The sequence below is a fragment of the Galeopterus variegatus genome, unplaced genomic scaffold, assembly GCF_000696425.1.
Source record: "Galeopterus variegatus unplaced genomic scaffold, G_variegatus-3.0.2 Scaffold8615, whole genome shotgun sequence".
Classification (NCBI taxonomy): Eukaryota; Metazoa; Chordata; class Mammalia; order Dermoptera; family Cynocephalidae; genus Galeopterus; species Galeopterus variegatus.
In genome coordinates this window covers 62,467-74,974 of record NW_007734726.1, presented here as the reverse complement: position 1 = coordinate 74,974, position 12,508 = coordinate 62,467, and the positions used below count along the sequence as shown (strand labels likewise).

At 49.0% G+C, this 12,508-nt stretch overlaps 1 protein-coding gene across 1 annotated transcript in view; it reads right to left on the bottom strand.

Moving 5' to 3' along the window:
- Positions 1-266: 266 nt before the first annotated feature.
- Positions 267-12,508, bottom strand: part of LOC103608595 (anoctamin-2-like) — a gene marked incomplete at its 5' end in the record, with an annotated part of 70,845 nt that continues 58,603 nt past the window's right edge. The window contains one exon of the mRNA XM_008593015.1: positions 267-371. Within this exon, the coding sequence (XP_008591237.1) occupies positions 267-371 (105 nt within the window). The remainder of the gene's footprint in view (positions 372-12,508) is intronic.

Sequence of the window (12,508 nt, the reverse complement as noted above, 5' to 3'; positions counted from 1 at the left end):
GAGGTGCAACAGAGAGATGAAGAGGTGCAGCAGGGCGGTGCTTGGCTTCTCCTGGAGCACAACCCAGACACTGCTCCGAAAGGGAAGATCCCTCTCCCACCCCAGCTCTCTCCCCTGTCCCACCCACATCACGGCCACATACTTAGGATCCCTGGGGAGGAGAATGTGACTTCAATTCCACAAAACCCACATCCCACCTGGTCTTCTTCCCAAACTATTCACATTCACCCCGCCCTCGGGAGGCCCAGAACCCAGGAGAAACATGCTCATACTTTCTTGGTGGGAACTTTGATCTTCAAGAATTCTGCCTCTCTGGCCAGCACCTGCCATGGGGCGTGTATCCGGACAAAGACGGATCCCTGGCTTTTACTCTGCAAGGTACAAAGAAAGAAGAAACGAAAACACGTGTAAGGACATACCTTAAATTCCTTGTTCCCCAACTCTCCCAAACTAGAAGCCCAGACCTGTTGTTCCTTCAGTTTCTGATTTTTGTTCTCTTTAAACTTCACCAGGATCCAGTCCCCTCCCACATACCCAATTCATGAGCTCTGTTCCAGGAATGTTGTTGTCAAAAACTGTAGGATCATGTTCCCAAAGTGTGGTCTCTGGGAGTTTGGTGGCTTCGGAGGGAAAAAAGAGTTAAAGAAATGTGTTCACAGATTTGAAGTGTTAGCAACTATGATTTTTACAGAAATCCCATCACGTTCTTCATAACCTCTGCTCGCATTCAGACACCAGCCTGCAGCTTGTCTCCACTCACGTTTTCACCGTCTACTGTTCAGGTTTGTATTTTTGTTCTACTACTGTGCTGTGTCACAGCCCCAAGTCACAGAAGAGATCCACCTAAGCCTGAAAGTGAGGCTATAAAATGATAACGCAAACACCGCAACTCAAAAGCATATCATACGCATGAACGCGTAAATCATGAACAGGGCTCCGACATGAGCACAGAGCGCGAATCTATGTCCCAGGACAAGACACTGTGTTGTGTGTCCATGCCACCCAAAAATGAAGAGTAATGAAAGAAAATGTGGTGATGAGCATTTGAAACTTAGGTTTACTGAGCTCGGCCATCCATTTGGCCACCATGTCTGTTATGTCAGATCATGACAGGAAGCCAGCACAGCATCTCCTCGTCTTTAAATAAAACCTTGATTTTTTTCCAGAACAAGCACACACAGGAAAAAAAAAAAAAACAGCTTTCTGATATTAATTGAATTAATTTCATCACTAAAGAATGAATGAAAGAAACCAAGTAGGAAAAACTGGCAAGTCTCATTATTGGTGAGAAGCTTCTCAAACTACCTGCAAAATTAATCACAAACATCATATTCAGCGAGAACGTGGCACCAGCTGATAGCAAAATCCTTCATCAAAGGACTGTGACCCACGCCACAGCGGGAGACATGGGTGTGCTGCCCACAGCCCACCGCTTGCCCTGGGACAAGGCCCTGCGGGGCGTTTGGGAACCGGAGGCCAGCAAGTGTGCTCCACACAGTTGCGCTCAGCAGCTCCTTGATCCGCGGGCCCCGAGCACACGTGCCACAGGAGCCAGGAGGTTTGCACTGAATTAACGTGTGTTTTGTGAAGCAGGATGCACATCAGTATTGAGAAGTCACCGACTTCGTGTGCAGTAGAGGCATCACTGCTCACAGAAAAGCAGTGTCCCTTTCGAAAATCGTTCCCAGGCTCATTCACAAAGACCAGTTGCTGTACAACGATACGCCTTCTGATCCCGGTTTAGTGGTGAAGATAATAGTGCAAGCCATCAACTCACAGCCTCCGACCGTCTGCCTTGTCAGTCTGCCAGGCAGAGAAATAGATGGCAAGGAGAAGGTCACTTCCCCACTGGAGGACACTGGCTGTGAAGGGCTCACACATGTTTCTGAAATGATGAATGAAATTTAAAAGTAGTCTATGGCACTCAAAATGCCAAATGAAGACTATTTCTATGATTTTTAAATGGTGACTCCGCAGTGTATTCAGTTATCCAAGAATCCAGAACCTTACCCCACTTCAGGGATGAAAACTCATGGTTTGTAAGGGAGAGGAATGAAGAATAAACAAGGATTTAAGAAGAACAAGTTGCGGTATGAAAGGCTTGGATGGTCTGGAGTTTGCAAATACCTGCGGGTGATAACAATCGCCACAGTGAAGATGCACTGGCAGTGACAGAACTGACTGAGGTGGTCGCGTGCTTTAGCCTGTGAATATTCACAACTACGTCGTAAGGCTTGTACTATCCTATCTCTATTTTAAAGTTCAGGAAGCCAAGGTAGGGAAATTTTAAGTAATTTACCCAAAGTAAATTAAAACAAAGCAATAAAAACAGTTTCAAATCCAGGCAGTTTTTTCTCTAGCTGATGGTCTCCTCCTCTCCTTGGAGACAGACACGACGCGTTACTGGTCGTAGTTAAAAACCACATCCAAGGGCTGTAACAAAACAAAGGATGCAGTTTCAGACCAAAACCAAATGACAGGGTAGGTCAGGAATCCATGTGGCAGCCCTAAGATGAAACACCAACCTTCCTGCTTCCGAGTAGGACATAGTTCTGACAAAATGCTGAAAGTGGCCTTCGGCAAGAAATCTCCCCAATTTCCATGTTTATCTGTGGTTGGCATATCCAAACTATGAGAAAGAGTCATGAATCACTTGCCTAACTGTAATTCTAGCTGTAATTTAAGTTTTTCTGATCTAGTGAGAACAACAGGTAAGAAAAGGAACCATCTGTGGAGCTGACCCGCAGGCCCAGCTCGCTATCCCGGCCCCAGGAACCACGTTTTTGGTGAAAGACAGCAGGCAGCATCACCCTCTCACTAAGACAAAATCGTGACTGTCATTAATTTTAGCGTCTTATTTTTTGTCCTTATTTTTTAAATGTGATGAATGCCTTTTTAACTTTATTTAGAATTGGTGGCTCAGGTGTGCACCAAAATCCATTAAATGGCTGTAGATGTCCAAAGTCTGGGGAAGGGATGGGAGGCAGGGGTCAAGGTCCCGGCCTTGGTGGCAGACTGCTAGCTGTTCTCTATCAGTCCCTTTCTCCGTTTCTTCGTTTTTAACCAAGCGTGGCTCAGGTGTGCACCAAAATCCATTAAATGGCTGTAGATGTCCAAAGTCTGGGGAAGGGCTGGGAGGCAGGGGTCAAGGTCCCGTCCTTGGTGGCAGACTGCTAGCTGTTCTCTATCAGCCTTTCTCCGTTTCTTCGTTTTTAACCAAGCATATTGAGATCCAGATTCAAGACTACATCTCCTTTGCAACGAGGTGTTTTCATAACAGTAATTTCTGCCCGGTGTGGTGTAGGTGAGAGTGTCGTGAAGCAGCTTCTGGAATCTTCTTCAAAATCAGGAAGTAAGTGCCTTCTGTTCCCCCATCGTCATCTTCTTCCTTTCCCCAATTTGCTGCCTAAAACATGGATACAAGCAGACCTTAAGGTCAAAGTCCAGCCAGAAACAGCAAAGAGTCCAGAGAGACACACTTTGGGTCTGACTGTGGAAGCCCTGGGCTGCCTCCTAGATTTTCATGCAAAAGATAGAATTCTGCCTTGTTTAGCCATTGCAATTTTAGCGCTCTACCAATTGCAGCCTAACCTTATCCTAACCAATGCAAAATTGTTTCCAAGGTGGGGGTGTCAATTTCCTCCAGCAATGAACACTCCTTCTCCACTCTCCTCAAATGAACTTGTTTTAAATGAAAAGAAAAGCTGGAATGCAGTTTTGTGGTGCTAACATCTAGTCATCATGTTCCTTTTATGTCATGTAATATTGGTACCTTCTCATAAAAAGAAGAACACATGAGCTGATGTGAAATATTAGCTGGTGTGACCAGCTATGGCCCTGAAAGGAAAAAACAAATACTTGAAAACCCCTGAGCAGAACCATCACTGAACGCAGAAGCTCTTCTTACTGACCCGGGATGGAGGTTAACGTGTACTGAGCTAAAAAAATTTAGAAATCTTCCTTGATCTCTGGGCCCAACTGACAACCATTCCACCCTACTTTTGGATTTAGATTCTTTCAGGCATAGTAGGAGAATGGAAAGAGGTTTGAGTCAGAAAGATTAAGATTTGAATCCTGGATGTTAGCGCTCTGGGACCTTGTAACTTCCCTGCCTTATAGGCTTATAGGGGTGTTGTGGCATTAAGGAGAAGTAGGGATCTGGAAAATAAGAGAGATGTCAAATGTAAGGTTTCTGGTGTCCTTACTTGCCACACATCCGACTGCCAGGGTGTCATCCAACACCCCTGCTGCCAGCCCAAGGCACAGCCAGCTACAGGCATGGGACATTTCACAAGAGCAAACTGATCTATCTCCAGGACTCTGGAATTGGAGAGACTTCCAAGGACACCTAACACATCTCTCTACAGTAACAAATGAAGCATTGGCGCCCAGGCAGCTAAGTGGCTTGGACATGGACATACTGCTAATGAAGAGCTGAGCCAGGAATGGGACCCAGGTCTGCTGGCACCAGGGTGCAACCCACACTGCCTGTGAGGGAGGACATCGGACATCCCCGAGGACCCCCAACCCACCCATGGGCGATCCTGCAGCCCCCTCCCTTCACAAGAGGTCGGGTGGATGGGGATGGAGGAACGTGGCCGGGAGTGGGGGGATCGGCCCCCAGCCGCCTCTCTCCAGCACTGCAGCCACTACTCCAGGCCCTCAGCAGGGACTGGAGCCGCGTGTCCCTGCTGAGATTTTCCTTATTGTTTATGTCCTGTCGTTGTTATCCAACGATTGCATGTGGCTTCACAAGAGCACATCCTTCCTCCAGAGAGACAAGAGTGAATGGGAACCAGCCCCAGCCGAGCTCTGGAAGCTGATACTCCACAAGCCTCCCTCAGCAGCCCTGCCAAGCCACCTTGACGCCGACCCCAGAGGCCTGAGTGTACTCTGGTCCCGGGCCCCGCTGTGAGCCGAGACCGTCAGCTGCAGCACATCATGGCCTGAGAGTGGGGCTGCCAGAGGAAGGGTGGGGAGGTGGGCGTGCAGGTGATGGAGGCGGACAGATGGGAGACAGACTCCCTTGCTTCCATCATGGTTGCTGCTCATGCAGCTGGAGGAGGCCCCCGAGGAGGTGCTGAGACTGCGGCCAGGGCAGCCATTGTCACGGATGAAAGAGTGTGGGGTGCAGTCTTGAGACAGAGGGCTTTTGAAACGGGAGCAGGGATTCATCAGAGACAGGCCTCACAACTGCTCCATTGGAGGAACCCCACAGTCTACCTGTGTCATCGTTGAGACTAAGGCCCTAACGTCCTGTGGCTCTCAGGAACTTCCAGCCTATGATCGGGGGCAGGCTCTGCCTGGACCTCCCAGAGACACAGCGGTTTGGAATTAAGCACAAGGAAGAACTTGATGACTAGGGGAGGAAAGAAGAAGACCTGCTGTCCAGGGAGCCCCTGGAGGACAGCAAGGGAACCCCCTCTTCAGCCCCGTCCTCTGCAGGCCAAGGTGAGGATGGCCCATGACCAGCAAAGGCAGAGGACAGGACAAAGGTCCACTGAGCCCTATCCCAGAGACCCAGAAAAAGTCCGCAGCATGACTCTTCTTAAGAAAAAGGCTGCACCTGGTCCCCAGCCAAAGACTGGGGACAACCCAGCCAGGATCTTACAGAAATGAAAACTCAGCCACTCTTGTCATATATCCAGGCACCAAAATAGGCAGGCACCCAGAAGAGGTGATCTCTGGAGCTACCAGCACAGTCTCCGCTCTGGGTCACATATCACTGCACTCCAGGCAGGAGCCACCCAGGAACCACTGCTCAAAGCCCAGGCGAAGATGAAGCAGTGAGAGGAATCCAGGAAAACCAAGGAGTCAGACCCTCCTGCATGCATAGGCTGGGAGGACCAGTCCCCACCTAATCCCGGAGCTGCAGCGGCCCCCACGGGCAGCACATCACCCTGAGGACCACCACGTGGGAGTCAGCAGTGAACTGTGATTAAGCGCTCTCTGGGTTTCTTCTACGTCACAATCCCACAGCTGGAAGAAATGGGGAATAGTCTTCACCAGGGAGGATAGGCCACGGGAAGGCCATGGGCACTAGGACCTGAGGACCTGGCCGTGGGCCCCGGTTCTGTCACTTGCCAGCTGTGCCATGTTTGACGAGCCACCAAAGCTCACTGAGACTGAGAAGCAATGTTAAAATGATCATAATTATTAATGATAACACCACTTGTAGGAGAGAAGGACAGACTATACAAAAGGACATGTGGAAATATTGGGGGTGGTTCATTATCTTGATTATGGTCATGGTTTCACAGGCATGTACCTATGTCAAAGCTCAACAGTTTAGATACTTTAAATATGTGCAGTTTATTATACATCAATTATATCTCAATAAAGCTAGGGAAAAAAGGGCCGGCCCGGTGGCGCACTGCTACAGTGCGCCGCTTGGGAGCGCGGTGGCGCTCCCGCCAAGGGTTCGGATCCCACGTACAGACCGGCCGCTCACTGGCTGAGCGAGGCGCGGGTGCAACACCGGGGGTTGCGATCCCGTTGCCGGTCCCAGTCCGGTACGGGCATGACACTGAGGGTTGCGATCCATTGCCGGTCACGAAAAAAGACAAAAAAAAAAAAGAGAAAAAAAAAAATCTAGGGAAAAAAGATGTGTAAAAATGTAAAACAATGCCACACATCACACGTTTTTGTTTTAAAAAATATTATTTTTCACTAAAATCTCTTACATTAAATAGCATATTACTTAATAGGTAATTAAGTAATACATATCAAAACTGAATAATGATCCCATGGTACCTCAGAATCAAATGAAGTTATATTTCATAAACTCTAAAGCATATAATAAAGGATTTTTTTAAGAGCCATCTCAAGAGCAACCACTGCCACATCTCTGCCGTGGTACTCAACATGCAGAGCACGCCCTTGGCCCTCGGACTACAGAACACATGCCCTTGACCTCAGTGGGGATCCCACAGCAGCTGAGCCCACCGAGGCAGTGGCACCTGGCATATAGTTGAACGACAGATAGTGAGGTCGAGGATAAAGGAAAACGTTTCTCTTGGGAGTCTGCAATGCTGAAAATAACAGGCTAGACAGAACCCAGTAGCCAGAGATGACATTTCTACCAAAAAAAGAGAGTGAAAATCCATAATCCTTGAAGACGTTGGCAGAAAAGACAGGGCCTCTCCTAAAACTGAGCAAGATGTGTGGACTGACAACTGGGCTTCGGGCTCACGGGACTAGCCCCCAGCAGAGGAGAAAAGATCATAGACAAACCACATCACTCCATAAAGGCAAGGCCTGGGACAGCCAAGGGGTCATTGAGCAAATACAGGATGAAGTGGACCCTGCAGAAGGTTGAGCAGAAAATTGGAGAAATTGGGGGCCCCTGGGGACATCACTTGAGCTGCTGGAACAAGTCTCCACAGACCTGCTGATGGGCTTCCTGATTACACGAGCGAAATTCCCTTTGTTGTTTAAGCCACTTTGAGTTGGGTTTTCTGTCAATACAACCAAGAGTTCTCACTGACATAAGAAACCACTGGAAGAGCTGACTCTGGGTGGAGGACAGAAAGAATGTCACAGAGGGGAGGCATGTGAGCTGTCCTTTCAACACTGTATGGATGAGACTTGCATACGCAGAAAGGGTTGTGGGTGGCACGGGAGAGAAGGAAACGGAGAGCAGAGGGGCAGCAAGGAATGAGCCAGCATGTGGAGAGCAGCCTGCCCACTAGGGGGCTGTGTGCCATGAACCTCACCACGTGATCTGGATGGGTCAGCCTCAGACCCCCTTCAACAAGGTAAAGAATGATGGGAGAGTTTCCCTGGCCGAGGAGTCCTCACGGGAATGCCGTCTCCTCCCCCAGCAGAGGGCACATCAGGACCTCCTTCCCAGCCTCCAGGGAGATCGGCAAATGCAACAGATGCACAGCAGCCACCCCTGTGCTCTGGGGTCAGTCTCAGCTGTGGTCAAACAGAATGAATGAATGAACAAGCCTCCCATGTGCCACAGACCCGGGCTGTGCCCTTCTTCTGGTCAGAGGAGGCAGGGTTTTTTCCTTTTTTGTGTGTGGTTTTTTTTTTTTTTTTTTTTTTTGGGCAGTTGGCTGGTAAGGGGAATTGAACCCTTGACCTTGGTGCTACAAGGCTGTGCTCCAACCAACTGAACAACAGGCCAGCCCCCAAGGAGGCAGGTTTCTGAAGACAGTGCTCTGGCCTCCCTTCCAGGACCTATTAATCCCTCATAACAGAGATCTTGTATAGGGAAGCAGGGTAGACTTTGCACACATACAAAGCAGCTGTAAAACCTTCTAAAATGCTGGTTGCAAGCTTTCTTCAGCTAAAGAACCCTTTCCTCAAACCAAATATTTCAAGATGGCACCTCACTGAGCTTTGGAGGGCCACTGTCCCACCTGCTCAGCCCCCCTTAGCCCCTGTGACTCCTTTACACAAACCCCAAGAGCTGTACCACCCCCCTTAGAGACAGGTGGAGGCTTTTGACTGTCACATGGCTCACAAGCACCACTAACATTTAGTGGGTGGAAGGAGGGACTTCAAACATGCTTTAATGTTCTGGAAAGTTCCACACAGGGAAAAATTATGCTTTCTGAAATATGCAGTGCTCCACTGAGACTTACTGCCCTAGGGCTCAGGGAGCTGAAGTTGAAAACCATTGTTCTGCCCTGCAGATCCATCAGTGACATAACAGCCAGTGTCAGCAATTATCATATCAGCCCCCTGCCCCCACCACACCAAACTCAGACTTGAGTGATATTAAAAATGAGCTTAAAGAAACTGGTTTATGAATAAAGGCTAATTGGCTAAAATCTAGATCTTGGATCTGATATTGATGCACTGATCAGGAAAAGACCTATCACTATGACGAAAAAAATAGTGGAGTTGAATATTTTGTGTGCTTCCAAAAATGTCCAGATCCGCCCATCTACCGAGAGTGCTACAAAAATAATCCATCAGCCTAGAGTAGTTTGGAGGCTGGGGATGAAGCAGACGGAGGCTCTGAGGTGCCCGGCCAAAAGTCCCAGCCCTGCCACTTGCTCTCTGTGTGACCACGGATATGTAACACAGCCTCTCTGAGTCGCAGCTTCCTTTTTGGTAAAATAGAAAAACAATAATCCAGAAGCAATGGCGACCTCAATGTGTGCTTGTGAAGGTCAGCAGTAATACAAGAAAGGCACGTAACACAATGCCTAGTGCATAATAGATGCTCAGTGCTGATAATAATTAGATTCTGCAGATGGTGTCTTCTGGCCAGAGGAATTTAAATTGAGGGGACTTGTGCAATCCAGTTTCCAGCATCCTCCCTTTTTTCCCAGAAAAACCTGGCTCCTGGGGCATTTTTCCCCTATATGAGGTAAAAGCCCAGCTTGGAACATGTCCCCTCCACACAGCCAAAACAGGCTTTTCCACAGCCATGACCCTGTGCACACACCACCACGGAGCTGTCCCTGCCTGAGACTGCAGGTCCCTCCCCATAGCCTCGGTCTGGAAGAGAAGGGGCCATCAACCACGCTAATTAAATCTGCAGATGATAACAAACTGGGCGGTGCTGCAAACGGCACCAGAGAGGACGGGGAAATAAATGAGAAGGGACTTGGGGAGTTTAGAAAATATGGGACAGGAAATCACAAAATGAGACTCAATGCAGAAGAATGCAAGTCCCTCCAACTGGGGGGGATAATCGGAAACGTAGACACTGGAGGGGAAGGGGAAGCCGGGGAAAGGCGGGAGGATGGCAGGTGGCAAAGGAGACAGTGGGAGGAAGACAGGGACAGGACGTGGGAGAGGAGAAGTCTGGGGGCAGGACCAGGAGGAGACTGTGCTGGCCCCGGCTGGGCTGGCCCCCTGAGTTCCATCCAGTAGGGCCATGTAGCAGTCTCCAAGACTCAATTCCAAAGACATCCTCCGTTCAAGCTCTAGCTTAAGCCACGGCTTCTCCAAGAAGCCTTCCCGGATCCTACAGCCTCTCATCCCTCACTTGCGTGTTCAACTGTGGGCGCGTTTCCACGTCTGACTCTCTTATCTGTAACCAAAGCCTCGGCTCCAGGGGATGAGGACCCAGTGCTGGAGCTCGTGGGGATCCTCCTGGCATCCCGTGGTAGGTTTCCAGTAAAAATAAGGGCTGACATCATCTCAAATAACATGACAAGGAGAAGAATTTCTCTCTCCGATCCCTTGTGGGTCAAAATTATATCTGAGGCCTGGGGTTACCTCTACGCCCTGGTTTCAGTGCCATGCCTAGGGCACAGTGTCCCTGAAGCAAACACAGGTTGTCTGTTTAACCCTCATTCAGTCCAGAACACAGACCAGAGGTCCCTTGGGATCCAGGGGAAAACGATGCACCTTCATGTGGTGATGGCTTTTCTGATGTGGCTCTGATGCAGATGGTGGCTTCTCTAAGGGTCCAGTGGTCTCCCTGAGGCACCTGCCCACTTTCAGCTAAAAACTTCATGATCAATCATCAAAATCAAAAGTAATCGGAAGAATAAGGCATAACTCATTCTGAGGGAACTCAAAGAAGTCTCACTGGCCCTGGAGAGAAATCTAACTGCTGTCTTGGGCCATTTTCAAATCAAGCCCCTATAAAGAAAGGTGTGAGCCCCCTCATAAATCCAAGAATACCGTAGTTCTCAATAAACGTGTGTGATTTAAGAGATGAAGAAAACAAATACAAAAAGCTTGCTTTGCAGCTCAGCCTACTTTGGCACCAGGGATGGGTTGGGTTGGGGGCTGGTGGAGAGGAAAAAGCCAAACACGTGAGAGGAGCCTGGGGTGCCGGGGTCGTTAGAGTGCATTCATGTGTGGCAGGTTCACCACACCCCAAGCCAACAGGAAACTCCACTATGCTGAGAAGCCTCTGGAAGAGGCAAGTCCACAGTCTTTCCTACTCCCGCAGGACCCACACTGTCCCCGTGGTACGTGTTCCCCTCCCCCCTGGCAGTGGGGGAGACAAAAGACAAGTTAATGTGACATAGAGAACAGTCTTGGTGCCAGCTCTGCCACTTCTCACCTGCGGTTCCTTAGGAATGTCACACCTGAGCCTCTGCTTTCTGCTTACCTATACAATGACAGGGTTGGATTCTGAAGGTGCCCTCCCATTGAAAGATCCGTTGACTTCAGAGGGCCAGAATTCCCTGGGCACCTCAGTCTGGAGAACTGGCCTTCCAGTTACTCTACCGCAAATGTGCTTTGATGGGCTGTGCAGCTCCCAGCCTGCTGGGGAAGCCAGGAGTGAGCGAGAGCAAGAGACCCAGAGAATGTCACAACCGAGACAGAATCACATTTCTTCTTGTCTCCTTTCCTCAAGGGTTCTTCCCCATTCTCATATTCTAAAACGTGAAAGGATCAAAGGTCCTACTCAGAGTGAGACACTTCTCTGTCGAATGAGAAATGCAGCCGATACCAGCTGCCAAATACCAGTATTTATTAAACTCTGGCATTTGTTATCCTAACCAAGGCGGCCACATGCAGTTGTGCAGGCCGTGCACTGTACAAAGGCACCACATTAAGGGGGCATGAACCATAGAGAAGATATCCTATATTTAAGAGTCTATTTACTATGACAGTTTTCTGGCAGATGGTAGTAAAGTTTCTTGATTTAACAGAGTCAGTACATTAAGACAATTTTCAAAAAATGGATGCTTTTTCAAAAAAAAAAAAAACCTTGAGAAAGAGAGACCTTTTCCTAATTGGCACGAAGTTACCATACGGGCTAGCCATGGCCCTAGTCTTTACCCTGGATGCTGACCACAGGAAAACAGCCAGAGAAAGACGATAGGGGTACTTGGTGTCCTTTCTGCTTCCCCAGAGCAGAACCTACATGCAAAAATATAATCTGAAAAAGCCTTCTACATGGGTGGTAAATGATGAGCAGGCCAAAGCAGAATCCCTCCTGGGGATATTTATATTGTTTAAAGGATCGAATAAAATAACGGTTTCTTAAAGACTGGGTCCTTGTCTTGCTCTGCACTAAATCCCAAGGGCCTAGGCGCTAGCACGGTGCCTAGAGTGGAGGAAGCACTCTAAACGGTTTGCTGGAACAAATGCAACCAGTGGAGGACGTGCAGAATCCTGCCAGGGCGGAGGGGGAGAATCCAAGTCTCCTAAACTCAGAGCCCAGAAGGAGGCCACTGTGGCCCTGCCTGAAAAGCCCGGCGTATCCTACTTAGAATCCTTCACAGGCTTTCCCACAGCACGTGCTTTGCACATGAATGTTTCTGAGACCAGAGAAAGCTGGAAATATACAATCTCCTGAGCTTTTTATTTGTCCTGCAACCAATACAACCAGAGAAACAGTCCAGAAGCTGGTCCCAGGGCGTCAGCCAGCTCTCACCTGGCTCAGGTGAAGGAGACAGACGTAAAACACGTTTGCAGTTGTGTATAGCTGTTTCCCAGATCCCCCCACGGGAGCCTGCATGGCCTCCAGTCCTGCTCTGAAGGGCCTATGTCCTGGGCATTCCCTCATCCTGGCTCACCTGTCATTCAACTTGAGTCCTTCCCAGGTGAGGAAGGCCCTGGGATATCCTCAAGGAGC